Raw genomic sequence first — 26522 nt, forward strand, 5'->3', positions numbered from 1 at the left:
CTGTTGTTTGGTCTGGGGGTTGAAACGGTAGATGATCTCCCAGAAAGAATTTGAGCGACCGCCATCCAACCTGGCCAGCATGTTGCAGCACCAAGTCACCCAAGCTTCTTTCTGCTCTCGAGTCAGCTGATGGTGCACCCAACATACAGAAACTTAGCTAAGGTCCAGCTTTTCGTGTAGTTTCAAGTGGATGGATCCATGTGAGGTGGGGAATGTAATAGGGAGTGAGAATCAAAATGTGAGCGATTTTGTGAGAGTTCTCCTGTTTTTAAAATGGCAATCATTTACATGGCAAAACCAGATGGTTTTCCCATGTAAATGACAAAAACAAGAGAAAACACAAAATCTTTCAGTTTATGTTTCTACTACCCTATTACTTTTCCCCCATGATGTCTATCTCCTTCTCTAACTGGGCCACATTCATCCTGTCATCCACCTCAACTATGACCCATATGGCAGCTATGTTATCCTTGGTGATGGCGGACACAGCGCTCATCGTCTTCCAGGGACCGTCTCCTGCACCAAAATTCTGCATACCAGTCAGACACAGTGGTTCAGGATAGTGCTCCCTCCCAAAAATCAGCTGCAGTCAGTCAAAACCCTTCTGCTGTCACAGGCAACTCTTGTAGTTGTAGAATGTTATGGATCTCCAGAGGCCTCTGTTGAGCTCCATAACAAGTTTGTGAAGGAAGCGAACATGGTGACTTTATTGATGTGCAGTGCTGCTTATACCCCTTTTCCACTAGCTAAAAAAACACAGGTAAATGCATGGGAGCGCGCATTTACACTAGAGATGAGCGGGTTCGGTTTCTCTGAATCCGAACCCGCCCGAACTTCATGTTTTTTTACACGGGTCCGAGCGACTCGGATCTTACCGCCTTGCTCGGTTAACCCGAGCGCGCCCGAACGTCATCATCACGCTGTCGGATTTTCGCGAGGCTCGGATTCTATCGCGAGACTCGGATTCTATATAAGGAGCCGCGCGTCGCGGCCATTTTCACACGTGCATTGAGATTGATAGGGAGAGGACGTGGCTGGCGTCCTCTCCGTTTAGAAATTAAAATAGATAGGAGAGTGAGAGTGAGACACTTCATTTACTTACTGGAGCTTAGGAGGAGTTATACTAGTGACTGATGACCAGTGACCTGACCACCAGTGCAGTTTTATAATTTATTATTATTGAATAATCCGTTCTGTTCTTGTTCTCTGCCTGAAAAAAACGATACACAGTGACTCAGTCACACTCACATACCATATCTGTGCTCAGCCCAGTGTGCTGCATCATCTATGTATAATATCTGACTGTGCTCACACAGCTTAATTGTGGGGGAGACTGGGGAGCAGTTATAGGTTATAGCAGGAGCCAGGAGTACATATTAAACAGTGCACACTTTTGCTGCCAGAGTGCCACTGCCAGTGTGACTGACCACTGACCACTGTGACCAGTGACCTGACCACACTGACCACCAGTATAGTATATTGTGATTGAATGTCTGCCTGAAAAAGTACACTCGTCGTGTGACTTGTGTGGTGTTTTTTTATTCTATAAAAATTAAAAAACTCATTCTGCTGACAGACAGTGTCCAGCAGGTCCGTCATTATATAATATATACCTGTCCGGCTGCAGTAGTGATATATATATATTTTTTATATCATTATTTATCATCCAGTCTATACTAGCAGCAGACACAGTACGGTAGTTCACGGCTGTAGCTACCTCTGTGTCGGCACTCGGCAGTCCATCCATAATTGTATACCACCTACCCGTGGTTTTTTTTTTCTTTCTTCTTTATACATACTACATCTCATTATCATCCAGTCTATATTAGCAGCAGACACAGTACAGTACGGTAGTCCACGGCTGTAGCTACCTCTGTGTCGGCACTCGGCAGTCCATCCATAATTGTATACCACCTACCCGTGGTTTTTTTTTTCTTTCTTCTTTATACATACTACATCTCATTATCAACCAGTCTATATTAGCAGCAGACACAGTACAGTACGGTAGTCCATGGCTGTAGCTACCTCTGTGTCGGCACTCGGCAGTCCATCCATAATTGTATACTAGTATCCATCCATCTCCATTGTTTACCTGAGGTGCCTTTTAGTTGTGCCTATTAAAATATGGAGAACAAAAATGTTGAGGTTCCAAAATTAGGGAAAGATCAAGATCCACTTCCACCTCGTGCTGAAGCTGCTGCCACTAGTCATGGCCGAGACGATGAAATGCCAGCAACGTCGTCTGCCAAGGCCGATGCCCAATGTCATAGTACAGAGCATGTCAAATCCAAAACACCAAATATCAGTAAAAAAAGGACTCCAAAACCTAAAATAAAATTGTCGGAGGAGAAGCGTAAACTTGCCAATATGCCATTTACCACACGGAGTGGCAAGGAACGGCTGAGGCCCTGGCCTATGTTCATGGCTAGTGGTTCAGCTTCACATGAGGATGGAAGCACTCAGCCTCTCGCTAGAAAACTGAAAAGACTCAAGCTGGCAAAAGCACCGCAAAGAACTGTGCGTTCTTCGAAATCCCAAATCCACAAGGAGAGTCCAATTGTGTCGGTTGCGATGCCTGACCTTCCCAACACTGGACGTGAAGAGCATGCGCCTTCCACCATTTGCACGCCCCCTGCAAGTGCTGGAAGGAGCACCCGCAGTCCAGTTCCTGATAGTCAGATTGAAGATGTCAGTGTTGAAGTACACCAGGATGAGGAGGATATGGGTGTTGCTGGCGCTGGGGAGGAAATTGACCAGGAGGATTCTGATGGTGAGGTGGTTTGTTTAAGTCAGGCACCCGGGGAGACACCTGTTGTCCGTGGGAGGAATATGGCCGTTGACATGCCTGGTGAAAATACCAAAAAAATCAGCTCTTCAGTGTGGAGGTATTTCAACAGAAAAGCGGACAACAGGTGTCAAGCCGTGTGTTGCCTTTGTCAAGCTGTAATAAGTAGGGGTAAGGACGTTAACCACCTCGGAACATCCTCCCTTATACGTCACCTGCAGCGCATTCATCATAAGTCAGTGACAAGTTCAAAAACTTTGGGCGACAGCGGAAGCAGTCCACTGACCAGTAAATCCCTTCCTCTTGTAACCAAGCTCACGCAAACCACCCCACCAACTCCCTCAGTGTCAATTTCCTCCTTCCCCAGGAATGCCAATAGTCCTGCAGGCCATGTCACTGGCAATTCTGACGAGTCCTCTCCTGCCTGGGATTCCTCCGATGCATCCTTGCGTGTAACGCCTACTGCTGCTGGCGCTGCTGTTGTTGCTGCTGGGAGTCGATGGTCATCCCAGAGGGGAAGTCGTAAGCCCACTTGTACTACTTCCAGTAAGCAATTGACTGTTCAACAGTCCTTTGCGAGGAAGATGAAATATCACAGCAGTCATCCTACTGCAAAGCGGATAACTGAGGCCTTGGCATCCTGGGTGGTGAGAAACGTGGTTCCGGTATCCATCATTACTGCAGAGCCAACTAGAGACTTGTTGGAGGTACTGTGTCCCCGGTACCAAATACCATCTAGGTTCCATTTCTCTAGGCAGGCGATACCGAAAATGTACACAGACCTCAGAAAAAGAGTCACCAGTGTCCTAAAAAATGCAGCTGTACCCAATGTCCACTTAACCACGGACATGTGGACAAGTGGAGCAGGGCAGGGTCAGGACTATATGACTGTGACAGCCCACTGGGTAGATGTATGGACTCCCGCCGCAAGAACAGCAGCGGCGGCACCAGTAGCAGCATCTCGCAAACGCCAACTCTTTCCTAGGCAGGCTACGCTTTGTATCACCGGTTTCCAGAATACGCACACAGCTGAAAACCTCTTACGGCAACTGAGGAATATCATCGCGGAATGGCTTACCCCAATTGGACTCTCCTGTGGATTTGTGGCATCGGACAACGCCAGCAATATTGTGTGTGCATTAAATATGGGCAAATTCCAGCACGTCCCATGTTTTGCACATACCTTGAATTTGGTGGTGCAGAATTTTTAAAAAAACGACAGGGGCGTGCAAGAGATGCTGTCGGTGGCCAGAAGAATTGCGGGACACTTTCGGCGTACAGGCACCACGTACAGAAGACTGGAGCACCACCAAAAACTACTGAACCTGCCCTGCCATCATCTGAAGCAAGAAGTGGTAACGAGGTGGAATTCAACCCTCTATATGCTTCAGAGGTTGGAGGAGCAGCAAAAGGCCATTCAAGCCTATACAATTGAGCACGATATAGGAGGTGGAATGCACCTGTCTCAAGCGCAGTGGAGAATGATTTCAACGTTGTGCAAGGTTCTGATGCCCTTTGAACTTGCCACACGTGAAGTCAGTTCAGACACTGCCAGCCTGAGTCAGGTCATTCCCCTCATCAGGCTTTTGCAGAAGAAGCTGGAGACATTGAAGGAGGAGCTAACACGGAGCGATTCCGCTAGGCATGTGGGACTTGTGGATGGAGCCCTTAATTCGCTTAACAAGGATTCACGGGTGGTCAATCTGTTGAAATCAGAGCACTACATTTTGGCCACCGTGCTCGATCCTAGATTTAAAGCCTACCTTGGATCTCTCTTTCCGGCAGACACAAGTCTGCTGGGGTTGAAAGACCTGCTGGTGAGAAAATTGTCAAGTCAAGCGGAACGCGACCTGTCAACATCTCCTCCTTCACATTCTCCCGCAACTGGGGGTGCGAGGAAAAGGCTCAGAATTCCGAGCCCACCCGCTGGCGGTGATGCAGGGCAGTCTGGAGCGACTGCTGATGCTGACATCTGGTCCGGACTGAAGGACCTGACAACGATTACGGACATGTCGTCTACTGTCACTGCATATGATTCTCTCAACATTGAAAGAATGGTGGAGGATTATATGAGTGACCGCATCCAAGTAGGCACGTCACACAGTCCGTACTTATACTGGCAGGAAAAAGAGGCAATTTGGAGGCCCTTGCACAAACTGGCTTTATTCTACCTAAGTTGCCCTCCCACAAGTGTGTACTCCGAAAGAGTGTTTAGTGCCGCCGCTCACCTTGTCAGCAATCGGCGTACGAGGTTACATCCAGAAAATGTGGAGAAGATGATGTTCATTAAAATGAATTATAATCAATTCCTCCGCGGAGACATTGACCAGCAGCAATTGCCTCCACAAAGTACACAGGGAGCTGAGATGGTGGATTCCAGTGGGGACGAATTGATAATCTGTGAGGAGGGGGATGTACACGGTGATATATCGGAGGATGATGATGAGGTGGACATCTTGCCTCTGTAGAGCCAGTTTGTGCAAGGAGAGATTAATTGTTTCTTTTTTGGTGGGGGTCCAAACCAACCCGTCATATCAGTCACAGTCATGTGGCAGACCCTGTCACTGAAATGATGGGTTGGTTAAAGTGTGCATGTCCTGTTTATACAACATAAGGGTGGGTGGGAGGGCCCAAGGACAATTCCATCTTGCACCTCTTTTTTCTTTAATTTTTCTTTGCGTCATGTGCTGTTTGGGGAGGGTTTTTTGGAAGGGACATCCTGCGTGACACTGCAGTGACACTTCTAGATGGGCCCGGTGTTTGTGTCGGCCACTAGGGTCGCTTATCTTACTCACACAGCTACCTCATTGCGCCTCTTTTTTTCTTTGCGTCATGTGCTGTTTGGGGAGGGTTTTTTGGAAGGGACATCCTGCGTGACACTGCAGTGCCACTCCTAGATGGGCCAGGTGTTTGTGTCGGCCACTAGGGTCGCTTAGCTTAGTCATCCAGCGACCTCGGTGCAAATTTTAGGACTAAAAATAATATTGTGAGGTATTCAGAATAGACTGAAAATGAGTGGAAATTATGGTTTTTGAGGTTAATAATACTTTGGGATCAAAATGACCCCCAAATTCTATGATTTAAGCTGTTTTTTAGGTTTTTTGGAAAAAAACACCCGAATCCAAAACACACCCGAATCCGACAAAAAAAATTCGGTTAGGTTTTGCCAAAACGCGGTCGAACCCAAAACACGGCCGCGGAACCGAACCCAAAACCAAAACACAAAACCCGAAAAATTTCCGGCGCTCATCTCTAATTTACACGTGTTTTTTGCTAGTGGCTACCTCTGCAAAAACCCGTATCAAGATCATGCCTCTGCAAAAACCCGACATCATGTGATCTCCCAGCGCCGGGTTGGTGAGCGCAGTGGGAAAGGGGGCTCTGATGCGGGTAGCACCCGTGTCAGGCTCCCGGCTGCAACATGCATCACTAGTGGAAAAGGGGTATTATATACAGGGACATTTCACAAGAACTTTAGTCAGAGATTACAGTTCACAACCAGATACTCAGCTTGTGTCTACTCTACCTATGCACTGCACATCCGGAAACATATTGCACACCCCTTGTATATGTCACCTAAAACATTACAAATAATAAAGATATCAAAGCATATAGGTAAATGTACAGATTGCAGAAGAAAATAAGTGTTTTAATTAGATTATAGTTTATGTTTTTATCCCCAATATAAAGATCAGCTTCTCTCTGGAATGAATGAATGACTGAATGAACATATAGACAAAGTCATTTATCATTATTCAAAAAATAAATAATATTGAAATGAAAATAGCTGATTTTTCCACCGATATGTATTTTACTTTGCTGTAAATACATAGGGACAGAGAAGAGGCATCGAGAGCTCTGTGTCACGAACCGGTCTCTCACCTTTGCGGGTTCTGGGGTTCATCCGTTGCCAGTGCGGTTGCTCGCGGTGCTGTGCGCCCGTGTGGGGACACGGCGTGATCAATGGCACAGGTAATGCAGAGTCTGGGAACTGTGAGTGCGGGGACCAAATGGCCTAAGGCACTGCGGTGTGTCTGCTGTATAGGAGGTGGCCATGTTGGAGACCAAATAGCTAATACTGAGCACTTGTGAAAACACCTGTGGGCAGATGTAAGACAATCCCGTGCTTGTGCTGCCTTTAAGTAGGCTGGGATTATGTCACTCTGGGCCAGTGCTTTGTTGTATCAAAGCTGTGCTCTAGCTCTGAACTCTCTCCGTGCATTCCTGTGTGATTCCCGTGGTCCAGATATCGCCTCCGTTCCCAGAGGTCCGTTTTGCAGCCTTCACTGCCAAAGATCTACCGGCTCTCCATTGTGCTATCAGTCAATTGCACACCTATTGGAAATACTTGGATTCCCAGTGTCCTGCATGAGGTTACCCTGTCTGTCTGCCTATCATACAAAGTCTGGAGGATTCCAATTCCCTCAGCTGTTCGTTTGTTCAACTCTGCATTTAACCCATTCATCACCTTGCCATCTACTACAGTTTCACAGTGATCTCCGGAACCCGCAAGTAACCCAATTCAGTACTTTTTCTATGTTGTCATTACAAGGATAATTCTTCACAGTCTCTCAGTTAACTCTTAAAACTCCATTGCAAATTCTTACAGTTAATTCTCCATGTCTGCATTAACCAGTTAAACACAATCTGCAGTTCAGCATCAAAGCCTGTTTATATTTGGACAATTCAACATTTATTCTTCAGCTTGTTTTTGCATATGTTTCCATGAACATTTCTTTTATTTATTTCTGAGTTTTCTCTTGCATATTATTTCTGTCATTCCTGCAATACTTCAGTATAATGATGATTAACAACTAGTCATTTAACTCCTTACCGAATTGCTACTTTAATAAATATATGAAACGGAACTTCCTTCGTCCTCCCTGTTTTCTTCATACCCCAGCACCTACACCTGAGGTTGGTTCCAGGTTAACGGATTCACAAAAACACCCGGACCTGACAGTAAGCACTGGCCACATGGATCCGTCAAGTGACCAATTCGCAGGAGGCGGTGCTACGTCAAATATCCTTTCCCGTCTGGAAAACCAGGAATCTATACAGACACAAATAGTGCAGTTTATGCAAACTATGGCAGACCGTTTAGAGACTCTTCATACAGCAATTAAAACGTCTCAAGTCCAGATTCCAACTCCGGTTGTCCCAGTTACCACTACAGCTTCTCCTGTGATGCTGCCTACGTCCCGCTTGCAGTTACCCTCTCCGAGTAAGTTTGACGGAACTCCAAAACTTTGCAGGGGATTCCTGAATCAATGCGAGATCCAGTTCGAACTGATGTCCGCCAGTTTCCCATCAGCTCGTTCTAAGGTCGCATATATTATTGCCCTCCTCTCCGGTCAGGCTCTGGAGTGGGCATCACCATTATGGGAGAGAGGTGATCCTATCCTCTCTAATTACAAAGAGTTTGTATCTTCTTTCCGGAGAATCTTTGACGAACCCGGCAGGACCACCTCAGCATCTTTGGAGATTCTCCGTCTACGTCAAGGGTTACGTCCTGTCAATCAATATATTGTTCAGTTTCGCACGTTGTCTTCAGAGTTAAACTGGAATGAGGAGGCCCTGATCGCCGCGTTTTGGAATGGACTTTCTGAGAGAATCAAGGACGATTTAACTATCCGGGATGTGCCAACTAAACTGGATGAATTGATTTCTCTCTGTAACAAACTTGACCTACGCTACAGGGAGCGATGTTTAGAGAAATCCAGGGCAGAGCGATCCAGTCCACGTTATCATCCTAGGCCTCGACAAGATTCTTCATCACAGTCTCCGGTAACGACAGACGAACCTATGCAGATTGGGCGCTCTCGCCTCACAGAAGAGGAACGACTTCGTCGTCGTCAGGGTAACCTCTGCATGTACTGTGGGTCCTCTGAACACTTAGTTAAATTCTGCAAACTCCGACCGGGAAACTCTCGCTCCTAGCTTATTCAAGAGAGGTTAAGCTAGGAGTTACTCTAGAATCACGTTCTGGGGAAGAGCCGACCTTGTCTATTCAATTAGAAGTTCCAAGTTCTACAGTGAAAGTTTCAGCTCTCCTAGATTCTGGGGCAGCCGAGAACTTCATCTCCTCAGCCTTTGTCATGCGGTCTAAAGTTCAAACCATGCCTCTGGAAGCAGCAGTTGCCGTTACAGCAGTGGATGGAAGTCGAATTCCAGATGGTATAATTACTCATCGAACCGTATGTCTCAAGATGAGAGTTGGTGTGCTCCATTCCGAATACCTCTCCTTCTACGTGATTCCCAAAGCCTCTCAAGATGTGATACTTGGTTTACCTTGGCTGCAGAAACATAACCCTCAACTTAATTGGCAAACCATGGAAGTCCTTTCATGGGGTAAATCTTGTACCAAGGACTGTTTAGCCTCAATTGTACCTCTCCGGTCAATCAGCCTTCCCGACCTACCTCCGGTGTATCAATCCTTTGCGGATGTTTTCAGTAAACAAGCAGCAGACTCTCTACCTCCTCATCGCGAATGGGACTGCCCAATTGTCCTGGTTCCGGGTAAAACACCTCCTAGGGGACGAATTTATCCGCTATCCATCCCAGAGACGCAAGCTATGTCTGATTATATACAAGAAAATCTAACCAAAGGATTTATCAGACCATCTTCTTCACCTGCAGGAGCCGGATTCTTTTTCGTTAAGAAGAAGGACGGTGGGTTACGACCATGCATAGATTACCGTGGACTCAATGAGATCACTGTGAAAAACAAGTATCCATTACCCTTAATTCCAGAATTATTTGACCGGGTAAAAGGAGCTACTGTGTTTACAAAACTGGATCTCCGAGGGGCCTACAATTTAATCCGCATCCGAGAAGGGGACGAGTGGAAGACTGCTTTTAATACCCGGGATGGGCATTACGAATACCTTGTAATGCCTTTCGGTCTTTGTAATGCACCTGCAGTTTTTCAAAGCTATGTGAATGAACTTTTTCGTGATCTTCTCTACAAGTGTCTAGTAGTGTACCTGGATGATATCCTAATATTCTCTAGGGATATAAAGTCTCACCGTCACCAAGTTAAAGAGGTACTGACACGTCTGAGGAAAAATCAACTTTATTGTAAGTTAGAGAAGTGCACTTTTGAAGTATCTTCCATACCGTTCCTTGGTTACATCATTTCTGGATCAGAGCTATGTATGGATCCCGGTAAGGTACAAGCTATCCGAGATTGGTCCACTCCTACAACTCTCAAGGGGATTCAGCGATTTCTCGGCTTTGCTAATTTCTATAGGAGATTCATTAAGAATTATTCTACGTTAGCTGCTCCCATCACAGCCCTAACTCGTAAGGGAGCAAATCCTACGAACTGGTCTTCAGAAGCAATCAAAGCCTTCTCTGATTTAAAGCAAGCCTTTGTGTCAGCCCCCATTCTTCGACAGCCTGATCTGAATCGTCCCTTTCTACTAGAGGTGGATGCATCTACAGAAGCAGTAGGAGCTGTGTTGTCACAAGTCTTTGAAGATAAAAAGGTCCATCCCTGCGGATATTTCTCCCGTAAGTTCCTCCCGGCAGAACGTAATTATGCAATCGGTGAGCAAGAGTTACTTGCCATCAAGTTGGCATTTGAGGAGTGGAGATACCTTCTAGAAGGAGCTCAACATCGCATTACAGTTTATACTGATCATAAGAATCTTCTGTATCTGCAGTCAGCTCAGTGTTTGAATCCACGACAAGCTCGATGGGCGCTTTTCTTCTCACGATTTGATTTCAAACTCACCTATCGTCCAGGGTCTCAGAACAAAAAGGCAGATGCCCTTTCCCGGTCCTTTGCTTCTTCTGAATTAAATGATGCTACCACGAATCAAGCCATTGTGAATCCTAGGTCCTTTTTAATGACTCGAACCTCTCCAGTTCCTCCGCCTGGCAAGACCTTTGTCGCCACAAGTCTTCGAAAACGGCTGCTTACCTGGGCTCACTCCTCTTCCTTTATGGGTCATCCTGGGGTTCTAAAGACTCTCAAGTTTATTCAACAGTCTTATTGGTGGCCACGTCTCAAAGCCGATGTCCAAGAGTTTATAGCAGCATGTCCTAAATGTGCCCAACATAAGAGTCCAAGAAGTTCTCCACCAGGTTTGTTACATCCACTATCCATACCCAAACAACCATGGACTCATATCTCAATGGATTTCGTGACCGATCTACCTCCATCAAAAGGGCGAAATACCATTTGGGTGATAGTGGATCGATTTTCGAAAATGGCACATTTCATTCCATTAACTGGGTTACCATCAGCCCCTTTACTAGCCAGATTGTTCATCTCTGAAATCTTCAAGTTGCATGGCCTTCCTCGAGAAATTGTTTCTGATCGGGGAACACAGTTTGTGGCCAAGTTTTGGAGGTCGCTTTGTTCATCTTTAAATGTCAAGTTGAACTTTTCTTCTGCATATCATCCTCAGACAGATGGACAAACTGAGAGAGTCAACCAAGACCTTGAAACATTTCTCCGGCTATATATATCGTCCTCACAGGATGACTGGGTTGACTACCTTCCATTGGCAGAATTTGCTCATAATAATCTCTTCCATTCATCTTCAGAATCTACGCCCTTTTATATTAACTTCGGCTTTCATCCTCGTGTGCCAGAGTTTCATCCATTGCCAGCCCTAGAGGTCCCAGCGGCAGATCAAGAGCTTCAACGTCTATCTAGCATCTGGAGTTGTGTACGTAAGTCCTTGGTCAAAACTTCCGCTCGTTATAAATCTTTTGCAGATAGAAAACGTAAAGCTGTACCGAATTACAAAGTGGGAGACCAAGTTTGGATTTCTACGCGCAATCTCAAGTTCAAAGTTCCTTCTAAGAAATTTGCTCCCAGGTTTATTGGTCCATTTCCCATTGTAAAGGTACTCAACCCTGTGTCATACAAAGTCAAGCTGCCACCGTCTTTGAGAATTCCTAACGCCTTTCATACATCTTTACTGAAGCCTTTGATTCTCAATAAGTTCCGTACTACCCAGTCCAAATCTCCTAAAGTTCACTCTTTGCAGAATGAGGAATTTGAAGTTAAAGAGATTGTGGACTCACGTTCCCGATATGGACGTTTACAGTTTCTGGTCGACTGGAAGGGTTACGGCCCGGAGGAGAGATCCTGGGTTTTCTCTGAAGATGTTCATGCTCCAAGACTGGTACAGAAATACTTCTCCAAAAATCCTGACAAGGTTCAAAGGTGTTCGGAGACCACCCGTAGAAGAGGGGGTACTGTCACGAACCGGTCTCTCACCTTTGCGGGTTCTGGGGTTCATCCGTTGCCAGTGCGGTTGCTCGCGGTGCTGTGCGCCCGTGTGGGGACACGGCGTGATCAATGGCACAGGTAATGCAGAGTCTGGGAACTGTGAGTGCGGGGACCAAATGGCCTAAGGCACTGCGGTGTGTCTGCTGTATAGGAGGTGGCCATGTTGGAGACCAAATAGCTAATACTGAGCACTTGTGAAAACACCTGTGGGCAGGTGTAAGCCAATCCCGTGCTTGTGCTGCCTTTAAGTAGGCTGGGATTATGTCACTCTGGGCCAGTGCTTTGTTGTATCAAAGCTGTGCTCTAGCTCTGAACTCTCCGTGCATTCCTGTGTGATTCCCGTGGTCCAGATATCGCCTCCGTTCCCAGAGGTCCGTTTTGCAGCCTTCACTGCCAAAGATCTACCGGCTCTCCATTGTGCTATCAGTCAATTGCACACCTATTGGAAATACTTGGATTCCCAGTGTCCTGCATGAGGTTACCCTGTCTGTCTGCCTATCATACAAAGTCTGGAGGATTCCAATTCCCTCAGCTGTTCGTTTGTTCAACTCTGCATTTAACCCATTCATCACCTTGCCATCTACTACAGTTTCACAGTGATCTCCGGAACCCGCAAGTAACCCAATTCAGTACTTTTTCTATGTTGTCATTACAAGGATAATTCTTCACAGTCTCTCAGTTAACTCTTAAAACTCCATTGCAAATTCTTACAGTTAATTCTCCATGTCTGCATTAACCAGTTAAACACAATCTGCAGTTCAGCATCAAAGCCTGTTTATATTTGGACAATTCAACATTTATTCTTCAGCTTGTTTTTGCATATGTTTCCATGAACATTTCTTTTATTTATTTCTGAGTTTTCTCTTGCATATTATTTCTGTCATTCCTGCAATACTTCAGTATAATGATGATTAACAACTAGTCATTTAACTCCTTACCGAATTGCTACTTTAATAAATATATGAAACGGAACTTCCTTCGTCCTCCCTGTTTTCTTCATACCCCAGCACCTACACCTGAGGTTGGTTCCAGGTTAACGGATTCACAAAAACACCCGGACCTGACACTCTGCATCCCTCTGGCAATCAAAAACTGCTTGGAGCTGGGGGCAGAGCCACACCTCAGCCAGTATCACTGCATTGAAACCACCACCAGGGGAGGCAGCTATGACATGCGTATCTTGACATGGGCTCAAGGCATGCCTGCCTCCTCAGTGATGCAGATGTAATATTATCTCCCCTTGCTGGTATTATTCACCATTCCCACTGGCTCTGGCTGGATGGGTGTACTGGAGTGAACATGGCCAAGGTATGTTCCCTCTCTACCAAACAAGTTCCTCTCTCTCATAGGTTTCTCATTCCTCACAGCTCTGACCCACCCCATTCACGCCACCACCACCGACGACCTCCCCCCCCCCAAACAAGTTCCTTCTCTCACAGCTCCAACCCCCCCCCATACAATCGCATCACCCCAAACCAAGTTCCTCTCTCTTACAGCTGCAACCAGACGCGTCGGAACTGGGGGGGCAAGGGGGCAGCTCGCCCCCCCCCCCATACATAGAGAGGCGCCGATCAGGATAGAGGAGGAGCGGAGGAGCGATGTGCGGTCAGGTGAAAGACCGCACATTACATCCTCCGCTCCGTGTAGTGAACGTCCCGCGACCAGTGCGGACCCCTCCCCCGTCATTTTCAGGCATTTTTTTGTTTGTTATAGCTCCCGCTGCGCTGCTAGTCACACAGCAGCAGCAGCAGCAGCAGCATCCCTGCAGCCAGAGGAGCTCCGCCTCCTTGAGTTCTGCTCTGCGAGGTGCGAGCATCCCGGCCGTCAGCTTGAGGGAGGAGGGGATCTCTCCGCGCGCGATGGATGCAGCCGATGGCGGATCTACTGAGCCTGGAGCCGGACAGGTGAGCGGGAACGGAGAGGGTGAGGAGGCTGGCTGTGGACTGTGCGGCTGGAGGCATCCCCGGGGACAGCGTGGGGGAGAGAGGGAAGAGACGGCTGGAGGCATCATCCCCTGTGACAGCGGGGGAGGGGGAGGAAGCTGCCTTAGACGCCGCTGGAAGCATCCCCTGTGACTAGGGGTAGAGGAGGCTGGCTGTGCCACTGGAGGCATCCTCTGTGCTCTGTGAAAGGGGGGGTGGGGGAGGAGGCTGTCAGTGCTGCTGGGAGGCATCCCCTGCCCCTGTCACCGTGCAGTGGGGGGGGGGGGGGGTTAGGAGGCTGGCTGTACCCTATCATTCACTATCCCCCTGTCACCCTCACCATGTCACCCACTATCCACCTTATACCCACTATCCACCTGTCACCCTCACCATGTCACCCACTATCCCCCCGTCACCCTCACCATGTCACCCACTATCCTCCTGTCACCCACTATCCACCTGCCACCCTCACTATGTCACCCACTATCCACCTGTCACCCTCACCATGTCACCCACTATCCACCGGTCACCCTCACCATGTCACCCACTATCCCCCCGTCACCCTCACCAGGTCACCCACTATCCCCCCGTCACCCTCACCAGGTCACCCACTATCCCCCCGTCACCCTCACCAGGTCACCCACTATCCCCCCGTCACCCTCACCAGGTCACCCACTATCCCCCCGTCACCCTCACAATATCACCCACTATCCCCCGTCACCCTCATGTCACCCACTATCCCCGTCACCCTCACCATGTCACCCACTATCCCCCCAGCACCCTCACCCTGTCACCCACTATCCCCCCGTCACCCTCACCCTGTCACCCACTATCCCCCCGTCACCCTCACCATGTCACCCACTATCCCCTTGTCACCCTCACCATGTCACCCACTATCCACCTGCCACCCACTATCCCCCCGTCACCCTCACCATGTCACCCACTATCCCCCCGTCACCCTCACCATGTCACCCACTATCCCCCCGTCACCCTCACCAGGTCACCCACTATCCCCCTATCACCCTCACCATGTCACCCACTATCCCCCGTCACCCTCATGTCACCCACTATCCCCGTCACCCTCACCATGTCACCCACTATCCCCCCAGCACCCTCACCATGTCACCCACTATCCCACTGTCACCCTCACCCTGTCACCCACTATCCCCCCGTCACCCTCACCATGTCATCCACTATCCCCCGTCACCCTCGTGTCACCCACTATCCCCGTCACCCTCACCATGTCACCCACTATCCCCCCATCACCCTCACCATGTCACCGACTATCCCCCTGTCACCCTCACCATGTCACCTACTATCCACCTCTCACCCTCACCATGTCACCCACTATTCCCCTGTCACCCTCAGCATGTCACCCACTATCCACCTCTCACCCTCATAATGTCACCCACTATCCACCTCTCACCCACTATCCACCTGTCACCCTCACCATGTCACCCACTATCCCCCCGTCACCCTCACCATGTCACCCACTATCCACCTCTCACCCTCATAATGTCACCCACTATCCACCTCTCACCCACTATCCACCTGTCACCCTCACCATGTCACCCACTATCCCCCCGTCACCCTCACCATGTCACCCACTATCCCCCCCGTCACCCTCATGTCACCCACTATCCCCCGTCACCCTCACCATGTCACCCACTATCCCCCTGTCACTCTCACCATGTCACCCACTATCCACCTCTCACCCTCACCATGTCACCCACTATTCCCCTGTCACCCTCAGCATGTCACCCACTATACACCTCTCACCCTCACCATGTCACCCACTATCCCCCTGTCACCCACTTTCCCTCTGTCACCTTCACTGTCACCCACAATCCACCTCTCACCCTCACCATGTCACCCACTATCCCTCTGTCACCCTCACCATGTCACCCACTATCCCCTTGTCACCCTTACCATGTCACCCACTATCCCCGTCACCCTCACCATGTCACCCACTATCCACCTCTCACCATGTCACCCACTATCCCCCCCTCACACTCACCATGTCACCCACTATCCACCTGTCACCCTCACTGTCACCCACTATCCCCCATCACCCTCACCATGTCACCCACTATCCACCTGTCATCCTCACCATGTCACCCACTATCCACCTGCCACCCTCACTATGTCACCCACTATCCACCTCTCACCGTCACCATGTCACCCACTATCCCCCCGTCACCCTCACCATGTCACCCACTTTTCCCCCGTCACCCTCACCATGTCACCTACTATCCCCCGTCACCCTCATCATGTCACCCACTATCCCCCGTCACCCTCATGTCACCCGCTATCCCCGTCACCCTCACCATGTCACCCACTATCCCCCCATCACCCTCACCATGTCACCCACTATCCCCCTGTCACCCTCACCATGTCACCCACTATCCCCCCGTCACCCTCACCATGTCACCCACTATCCCCCGTCACCCTCATGTCACCCACTATCCCCGTCACCCTCACCATGTCACCCACTTTCCCCCATCACCCTCACCATGTCACCGACTATCCCCCCGTCACCCTCACCATGTCACCTAATATTCACCTCTCACCCTCACCATGTCACCCACTATTCCCCTGTCACCCTCAGCATGTCACCCACTATCCACCTCTCACCCTCATAATGTCACCCACTATCCCCCTGTCACCCACTATACCCCTGTCAGCCTCACCATGTCACCCACTATCCACCTGTCACCCTCACCATGTCACCCATTATCCCACCGTCACCCTCACCATGTCACCCACTATCCCCCTGTCACCCTCACCATGTCACCCACTATCCCCCTGTCACCCTCACCATGTCACCCACTATCCACCTCTCACCCTCACCATGTCACCCACTATTCCCCTGTCACCCTCAGCATGTCACCCACTATACACCTCTCACCCTCACCATGTCACCCACTATCCCCCTATCACCCACTATCCCTGTCACCTTCACAGTCACCCACTATCCACCTCTCACCCTCACCATGTCACCCACTATCCCTCTGTCACCCACTATCCCCTTGTCACCCTTACCATGTCACCCACTATTCCCCTGTCACCCTCACCATGTCACCCACTATCCACCTCTCACCCTCACCATGTCACCCACTATCCCCCTGTCACCCACTATCCCCCTGTCACACTCACCATGTCACCCACTATCCACCTGTCACCCTCACTGTCACCCACTATCCCCCCATCACCCTCACCATGTCACCCACTATCCACCTGTCACCCACTATCCCCCCGTCACCCTCACCATGTCACCCACTATCCACCTGTCACCCTCGCTGTCACCCACTATCCCCCGTCACCCTCACCATGTCACCCACTATCCCCCATCACCCTCATGTCACCCACTATCCCCCCGTCACCCTCACCATGTCACCCACTATCCCCCCGTCACCCTCACCATGTCACCCACTATCCCCCCGTCACCCTCACCATGTCACCCACTATCCCCCTGTCACCCTCAGCATGTCACCCACTATCCACCTCTCACCCTCACCATGTCACCCACTATCCCCTTGTCACCCTCACCATGTCACCCACTATCCAACTGTCACCCTCACTGTCACCCACTATCCACCTGTCACCCTCACCATGTCACCCACTATCCCCCTGTCACCCTCACCATGTCACCCACTATCCCCCTGTCACCCACTATCCACCTGCCACCCTCACTATGTCACCCACTATCCACCTGTCACCCACACCATGTCACCCACTATCCACCTGTCACCCTCACCATGTCACCCACTATCCCCCTGTCACCCTCACCATGTCACCCATTATCTCCCTGTAGCTCTCTCTCCCTGTCACCCTCTCTACCTTTCACCCAGTGTCTCCATCACCTAGTATCTCCCTGTCTCCCTAACCGTCACCCACTATTTTTCTGCCACCCAATGTCTTTTTGTAAGCCACTATTTCCCTGACACTTTCTATCTCCCTGTCACACCTCCTTGCTGAGAAATGCCTCATGAAAAGCAGCTCCCCCCTCTCTGCCTCCTTACTGAGGGAGCCGCCTAGTTCTGCCTGTTGCTGCCGCTGCTGCCAGAGCCTGTCTCACTTACCACAGGCAGAGCAGCAGTGGCGATGGCGGCATGAAGAGATGTGCCGCTCACCCGCCCAGGAAGACCACACTATCTCAGGCAGCTCTAGGTACTCTCCGAGTCCCGAGTTCCGCCTCCCCAGTGGGCTGCTCTAAATAAAAGTGATAGCCGTAGCACACAGACAGAATCCCATGTGTGACAGGCTGCTGCCTCTTCCTAAAGAAAAGAGGGGGCGCTACTTACACTCCAAATATATGGTAATCAGCAGTCGGGGGGGGGGGGGGGGGGGGGGGTAGTGGCTCTCCGTATGTTATAATCTGTATGTGAATGTTTAATCCACACTTGGATTTAGAGTATTTCATTTGTTCTAATAAAGCTATTTTTATATGCCCCTTCCCTCACTCCCTGTAAGTCCTTCCTCGGTGCCCCTGCCCTTACCCTCCCTGTAACTCCCCCCTCAGTGCCCCTGCCTTGACCCTCCCTTTAACACCCCATCAGCACCCATGCCCTCACCCTCCCTGTAACTCCCCGTCAGCATCCCTGCCCTCACCCTCCATGTAGCTCCCCCCTCAGTGTGCACTCATCCTCCTTCTAACTCCCCCCTCAGCATCCCTACTCTCACCCTCCCTGTAACTCTCCCCTCAGCGTCCCAGTCCTCATCCTTCCTGTAACTCGACCCTCAGTGCTCCTCATGCTCCTTCGAACTCCCTGTCAGCACCCATGCCCTCACCCTCCCTGTAACTCCCCGTCTGTGTCCCTGCCCTCACCCGCCATGTAACTACCCATCAGTGTCCCTGCCTCACCCGCCATGTAACGCCCCGTCAGCATCTCTGCCCTCACCCTCCCTGTAACTCCCCCCTCAGTGCTCCTCACGCTCCTTCTAACTCCCTGTCAGCGCCCATGCCCTCACCCTCCCTGTAACTCCCCGTCTATGTCCCTGCCTTCACCCTCCCTGTAACTCCCATGGCCACTACTATCAGTCACCATGACGCCAGCACTGCACTGGTCACTGCTAGTGCTTGACCTACTCTCCCTGCTACATGGGGCACATGGTGGGAAACTAGAGTGGCATGGGAGAGCTGAGCTGCTTATTTTGCTGTTCTGTGTTCAAATAGTCGCCACCTCCAGGGGTAGTGTATATTTGCCGTGCAAATGTTCGACTGCATGTGTACGCCGAGCTGCTAAAATCCCCTTTGTGCAGTCTCTGCGCAGCCTACGACTTACTCCTATAGTGCGATCACATCAGGCTGATCGGGCCGGAGCTGACACCAGACACCCTCCCTGAAAACGCTTGGGCACACCTGCGGTTTTCCGGACACTCCCAGTAAACGGTCAGTTTCCACCCACAAACTGCCACTTCCTGTCAATCACCTTGCAAACACCCGTGCCAACGGATTTTTCGCATCATCCCCTCGATGACCAGCGACACCCTTTGTTGCTGTCCAACGCCACTGCGCCGTTAATACCTGATTGCCCACTGTGTGAAAACATACAGCAGCGATCAGATCTGAATGACCCCCTTAGTGTGGATCTGGCCTTCTCAGTGTATTTCAGGTGGATCTGGCCTTTAGCGATTCAGCAATTTAGGGGCGCCAAAATGAGACTATATCTTGCCCCCCCCAACCTAAAAACGTTCTGACGCCCCTGGCTGCAACCCCCACATTTTGTAGCACTACCTCTCCCCCCCCCCCCATTCACGGGAAGATTAGGGGATACTGCATGGTTAATCACTGGGTACCTCCACAGCCATTGACCTCACTGCACATCATTGGCCAGTACCGCCCAGTTTGGGAACCGCTGCTCTATTACCAGGACAGTTGAGAAGTATGCTATAAGTAATGTTACTGTATTTGGCTCGCAAAACGCATGATGCTGCTTTTTATGTTCTTATCACACTCCATGTCTCACGGATGTTGTGATATTTTTCTTAAAAAGGTAGATTCTTGATTATTTTTTTTCACTCTTACAATATATTATGATGTGTGGCTGTGACATATTTCAATAATGTTATATAGGTTATAGCCTAGAATACCTGCTGTTAACAAATAGGAGATATTTGCCCAACTTTTAAAAGATGTTAGAAATAATCTCATCATCTCTGAATTAATATATGCTGCATAATGGTGTCTATAATGTCCGTCTCATTGTATGTCCCATCTCTGCAGCGCTCTCCCTCTACATGCTGATCCTGTTTGAAATTGAGACGGGAATTGCCAGCTCCTGTATACTCAGTTTGGGCTCTATATTTATGATCGTCACCGTAGCTCAAACTCTGCACAAAGCCTCCCAGGTCACCTGCCAGAATCATGACCATGTACCAAGCACTCTCTATGAAAATGACTCTGCTCACGAGAGGGACCTTAATGACTCTACACCCTCCTCCGATCTCAACAATGATAAAGATATGTCACCAGTGCGCCCACGCCCTGAGATCCATCGTGAATTTTCCTACCCTCCATTTCTCCAGCAGCAGCAGAAACAGCAACTGCAACAACAACAACAGAAACTGCAGCCTCTTTCACAATCATTCAACAATGCCCCATGTGTGGTGAAACAGAGCGGAAGTATGTGCAACAGCACCAGAGATGAGCGCTATAACATCCCCAGAATGCAACGGACTCTCTCTGTTGAATCTGGGCTTATGCAGCCAAACTCCAAGCCCTGGAATGGAGTAAACCAGGAAATGAGAACAATGGTATTAAGGAAACCAGGAGTGATAGGGAAAGACTCTACACTAGTATGAATATATCATGGCCCTACCAAAGTATGTACAGAGACATTTACATTGTGTGTGCCCATGTTCCCAAGACATTAGTGTAGACATGGGGGGTATTTTTACCAAGACTGTTTTTTCAAAGCTGACAACTGTTAACAGCTTTAAGGGCTGGATATAAAAGGGGCAATTGTAACACATACAAAACAAGTCAGATTTTGCTTGCATTAAGATTATTAATTGCCCTATTAAACCCAGCCCCTCAAAGCCACACATAATGGGGGTTATTCAGAGTTGTTAGCAAACCAAGTTAGCAATTGGACAAAACCACGTTGCACGGCAGGTGGGGCAGATGTAACGTGCAGAGAGATTTAGATGGGTTATATTGTTTCTGTGCATGGTAAATACTAGTTGCTTTATTTTTACACTGTAATTTAGATTTCAGTTTGAACACACCCCACCCAAATCTAACTCTTACTGCACATGTTACATCTGCTCCCCCTGCAGTGCAACATGGTTTTGCCCAATTGCTAACTTTTTTGGTATGCTAACAACTCTGAATAACCCCAATATACCCTTTGGCAGGTCTGGCCAACCTGTGACTCTCCAGCTGTTGTGAAACTACAAGTTCCAGCATTCCTGGCCACAGTTTTGGTATTTAGGGAATGCTAAAACTGGGATGTGCAGTTTCACAACATCTGGAGAGCCATTGGTTGGCCAGGCTTGCCTTAGGGTGTTAATTTAGTAAATATGCTACATAAAAACTGCACACATGTAGCATGTGCAACCAAAAAAACAAAACCTATTTATGAAGCTAAAGCTATTCCAACAATTCTAGTGTTTGTTTAAATAAATGATCAATAAGATCAGTGGCATATTCCGCCATTGGAGTTATAATCAACACTTTTGGAGATTTACTTATAAAAAGAGTTCATGTTGGTGAATACGCAATTTTTTTTATAGGATGTAGAAACAAAGACTACATTAGTTTACAGAATTATAAGTACAATTACTTTATTTTCAGTAGGTTTTACAAGTGGCATAAATACGTTATTTAATCTTGCATATTTGTAAATGGCAGTAAATTACTGTATGTGGAACTCTGATTTTACATTTTAGTGATATTAATTTTGCAGCCTCTGCCTGAGGTCATGTGGCAAGCAGAATTTATAAATTAATTTCAGCAATGTCTTTATGAAACATAATACATTCTAAAACAATGGATACAAATTTGGGTGACACATATGACTACAGAGGGAAAAAAAAACCTTTACAAATGGTATTATAAACATGCCATTTTTAGAGTTCAAAAAGTAAAACCACATCTTCGATGTATAGATTGTTACTTATCCACTGTACACCCACAGACAACTGCCAAAACAAAGAGAAAATATAACAGAAGCTGTTCGATGCCTGAACTCGTCTCCACCAGCCATACCCCCAACTTATTCCCTGTGGAGACCATGGACCCCGAAAGAAAAAAAATCTCAATAATAAAACAGTCCATGTTACAGGACTAAGAAGAATTCAGGGAACTGATTTAGGCTCAAGGACTGCTAGAAAGATTGAGTGGCATCTGGTACTACACTAGACTGAACTCAGCCATAGAAACTCCTGCATTGCATGATCTAAAATAATTGTATGTATATTTACCTGTATACAGTCTTTGTTGTGCTGCCACTCCCTATTATCACACCAGGTTTAATACCAGTCATAAGTGCACACTTGCATCAGCCGATAGAAACAAATACAATGTTACGGCAGATAAGAACCACTTGGCTCATCTACTCTGCCTTTTCTTTTTTTTCAAACCTTTTGGGAACCTCTACCCCTATTTGATCCTACATTCCTTGTAAGGATATCCTTATACCTATCTCAAGCATATTTAGATTGCGCTACTGTTTTAGACCCTACCACTTCTGATGGAGGCTATACCACATAACCCTTTCTGTTAAATTTTTCCTTTGAACCTACCTCCATCCAGTTTCAGCAATGTCTCCCTCCTGTACCTTGTTAAAAACTTTAACATATTGAATATTTCTATACATGTCCCCCCTTTCCCCTTCTGTGCTCCAAATTAAATCCTTGGATGAGGTCCTCTTCAGTCCATATATAGTATCCATCAGTCTGATCAAGAGCAAATCGCAAGGGAGGAGAGTTTAGGTGCCATTTGCACGGTTTCCATGCTGGAACAACACTCACCCCACTTCATGGCTAATTAAATTGACCCATAAATATCACACTACTGTGATCTCGACTGAAAGCTACCAATTACAAGAACGTTTTTGATTATCAGCTGTGAATGGTTTCTAATTTGTTCTACAGCTTGCAGTTGGTTATTTTTTTTATTGTGTTACGTTTATAATACTACACTGTACTATTATACCACAAAGAATTTCTATTTTTACACATAAAAGAGTTAGTCTACAGCACTACCTTTCTGTGTTGTTTTTCTGCTTAAAATATATTTTCCTAGATGATGGGACTGTTAACAAGAAAAAGGAGCTTTTGTGGTAACATATTGATCTCCCCAAATTAGAGTAAGGTACTGGACAGATGAACATCTCTCTCGTATGCCTACCTAAGAATGCACAATTACAACCCAGTTATGCCTCTTTGGCGCAATTGGAGATGCCTTGGAATGCATACGACTGCTACACCCATACTTGCAGATGCTTGGTTCCAGGGCAAGTATAATGTGAAATCACAATATGAGCTCCATAAACAGGTATTACTGTATATGAAATGCTGCATCAGGCCCTAGATGTAGAAGAACTAGTCTTTATAGCGTGTGTATATGCAGTAATGTTTAACTGCATTCCAGATTGCTACCCATCAACATCACACATGCAACTTATGTGGGTACAGAATGTTCAGCTTACTTTTTGCTTTAACTCTACTTTAGTGACTTTTGCTAAAAGCAAGCATTGTAACATTATTCTGACACCTGGTCACTTCCACCTAAAGTAAAAGGAAGATATTGTCATTCCATTATAAGGACATGTCCACTTAACTGGCATGGTCAGATTTCATGCAACTGCGCCGTCCCACCCTGTCCCCCAGTTTTTGACGAGGAGATCAGTTCTGCAGATGTGCATAATATAATGTTTAAAAATTTCAAAAAATACTTTCAACTTTATTAAATAAAATAAAAAAAACAATATTGTTAAAGCTTTTGAAGGGAAAAATCGCAGTTAAGTGGTTAAGTAAATGCAATGTAAACAAGATTGTTCATGATAATTCACCAAATTATTTTTATATTGTCCTCTCATTGTTTTCCAAATCAAGGATATAAATATATGTGTGTACTGTAATTTTAACCATTGGTAAAACAAAAATGTCACGAATTAATGCATCAGGGGAAAAATAGGCAAGTCATTTTAAAAATAAATTAGATTTTATTTGTACTTATTAAATAAAATATTCTCCATGAGAGCTGTACAGATAAATGTAATAGTTTTGTTTGATTGGCAGATAACAAAAAAACAAAAACAAAATAAAACCAAAAACAACTAGGCATATCAGGGATTTCTGAATTTCCATTGACACCTTTGTCAAACAACATGCTTGGCAATTTAAAAAGAAAGAAGAAAAAAAAAAAAAAAAAAAGTTAGTACCTGCTGCATATATAATTAATACCTAAAAAACAAATGCGTAACCAATCTACTTTAACCTGCCATAATAAACCCTATTCATATATATATATATATATATATATATATATATATATATATATATATATATATATATATATATATATATATATATATACATACATACATACATACATACATACATACATACATACATACATACATATACACACACACACACATATCTATCTATATCTATCTGGAGGTATGTAAGACCTTTCTCGCGCTACAAGTGTGGGTAGCTACACCTTAGGGAAAAATACCCCCTGTTAGATGGGATATGAAGTTATGAACAATATAGAAAAAAAGATTTCCCCAGGGAGCTTCTTTGGTATGTACAAGTTTGTTAAGTACTGATACAATATTAAAAATAAAAAATGTTTATTCTTTAAAACATACAGTTGGTAAAAACGGTTTACAATTTGCCCAAGATGATAATAAATGATATTTGTACAGACAATGGTTAGCTGGTATTAATCCATTTCAGTCAAAACCACATAGGAGATATTCTTTCTTGTAGAAATGACAGAATCACTGTCTTAACCCAACGCGTTTCGTCCTATAGACTTCATCAGGGGTTTAATATAATCTAGATAATACAAAAATATGTACATAAACAACTTTTCTGTTACAAGGTGTTTATACCACTTTAAAAAGTACATCGAATACATACCAAAGGATCACAATATGAACATATATCTTTCGTGTCTTCAAAAGGCAATTTTAACAATATTAAAAAATGGTGTTGGACCAGATTTCACCGTATGGAATATCTGTAAAAATTATAACATATGTCACAAGAACTGTATTAGAACAGACTGTAATATATGAGGAGGAACAGGAAAAGGAGGACTGATTCAGAAAAAAAAAAAAGAACTGGTTCAGAATAAACAATGGTTCAGAAAAAAGACTGGCTCAGAAAAAAAAAAAAAAGAGAGGGAGAACGGGAGAAAATTCTCACAGGCTGATTTTCAACCTCACTACTTTGTGTTGATGTATATAGAATAATAAGAAAATTGTATTTCCTGATAGCGTACTATATTTAGAATATTAGGGTATATCCTTTAAATATAATTTATTCTCATATACTCACTACTTTCTGACAAAAATTGAATGCAGAACAAGACAAGGCGGTGTATTTACCCTAATCTTAATGTTTGTATGACCAATATATTCAAATAAATAATACTTCCATTGATATTCATTTCTATTTCTTTTATATTTGTATAGAGGAATTATACATACCGATTGAAATTAGATATGGCCCATTTGGTAATTATCCACTAAGCAAGACCTGGTTCAGAAAATTAATTCTAGACCTATAATAAAGAGAAAATCTGTGGTACTAAAGGGTATAGAATTTTTTTATATGTCTAATTATCCTTATTAAATACATCATACATACCAAAATGGTTAAAACAGGCACATGAAGCAGCTAATCGCTGGATTACGCCCGGGTCGAATTTGAATAAGGCTAATCACTTGAGACAGTGCCTGTGATTAAACAAAATATGTATATAATATACTACCAATAGATCAATATTCCTGGTGGCTATTACATATACCAGTAGGGACAAATCCAGGTACAGAGGAATGGCCTTTTTTGGTATAATCCCTAAAGGCAAATGATCGGCTCAGATCTCAATTTAAACGGCTATACCCTTTAGTACCACAGATTTTCTCTTTATTATAGGTTTAGAATTAATTTTCTGAACCAGGTCTTACTTAGTGGATAATTACCAAATGGGCCATATCTAATTTCAATCGGTATGTATAATTCCTCTATACAAATATAAAATTAATAGAAATGAATATCAATGGAAGTATTATTTATTTGAATATATTGGTCATACAAACATTAAGATTAGGGTAAATACACCGCCTTGTCTTGTTCTGCATTCAATTTTTGTCAGAACGTAGTGAGTACATGAGAATAAATTATATTTAAAGGATATACCCTAATATTCTAAATATAGTACGCTATCAGGAAATACAATTTTCTGATTATTCTATATACATCAAACACAAAGTAGTGAGGTTGAAAATCAGCCTGTGAGAATTTTCTGCCGTTCTCCCTCTCTTTTTTTTTTTTCTGAGCCAGTCTTTTTTCTGAGCCAGTCTTTTTTCTGAACCATTGT

General features: G+C 46.1%; 2 protein-coding genes across 3 annotated transcripts in view; one reads left to right on the forward strand and one right to left on the reverse strand.

The window, feature by feature from the left end:
- TMEM221 (transmembrane protein 221) overlaps positions 1-24097 on the forward strand; it is a 36582-nt gene extending 12485 nt beyond the window's left edge. The window contains exon 4 of the mRNA XM_063914551.1: positions 20184-24097. Coding sequence (XP_063770621.1) covers positions 20184-20761 — 578 coding nt within the window. The 3' untranslated portion in view covers positions 20762-24097. The remainder of the gene's footprint in view (positions 1-20183) is intronic.
- Positions 24098-24109: 12 nt separating this feature from the next.
- Positions 24110-26522, reverse strand: part of BORCS8 (BLOC-1 related complex subunit 8) — a 65004-nt gene continuing 62591 nt past the window's right edge. For both annotated transcript variants that reach the window (XM_063914560.1, XM_063914559.1), the window contains exon 5: positions 24110-24297. In XM_063914560.1, the coding sequence (XP_063770630.1) occupies positions 24123-24297 (175 nt within the window). In that variant the 3' untranslated portion in view covers positions 24110-24122. The remainder of the gene's footprint in view (positions 24298-26522) is intronic.

This window comes from Pseudophryne corroboree, chromosome 1 (assembly GCF_028390025.1).
Source record: "Pseudophryne corroboree isolate aPseCor3 chromosome 1, aPseCor3.hap2, whole genome shotgun sequence".
NCBI lineage: Eukaryota > Metazoa > Chordata > Amphibia > Anura > Myobatrachidae > Pseudophryne > Pseudophryne corroboree.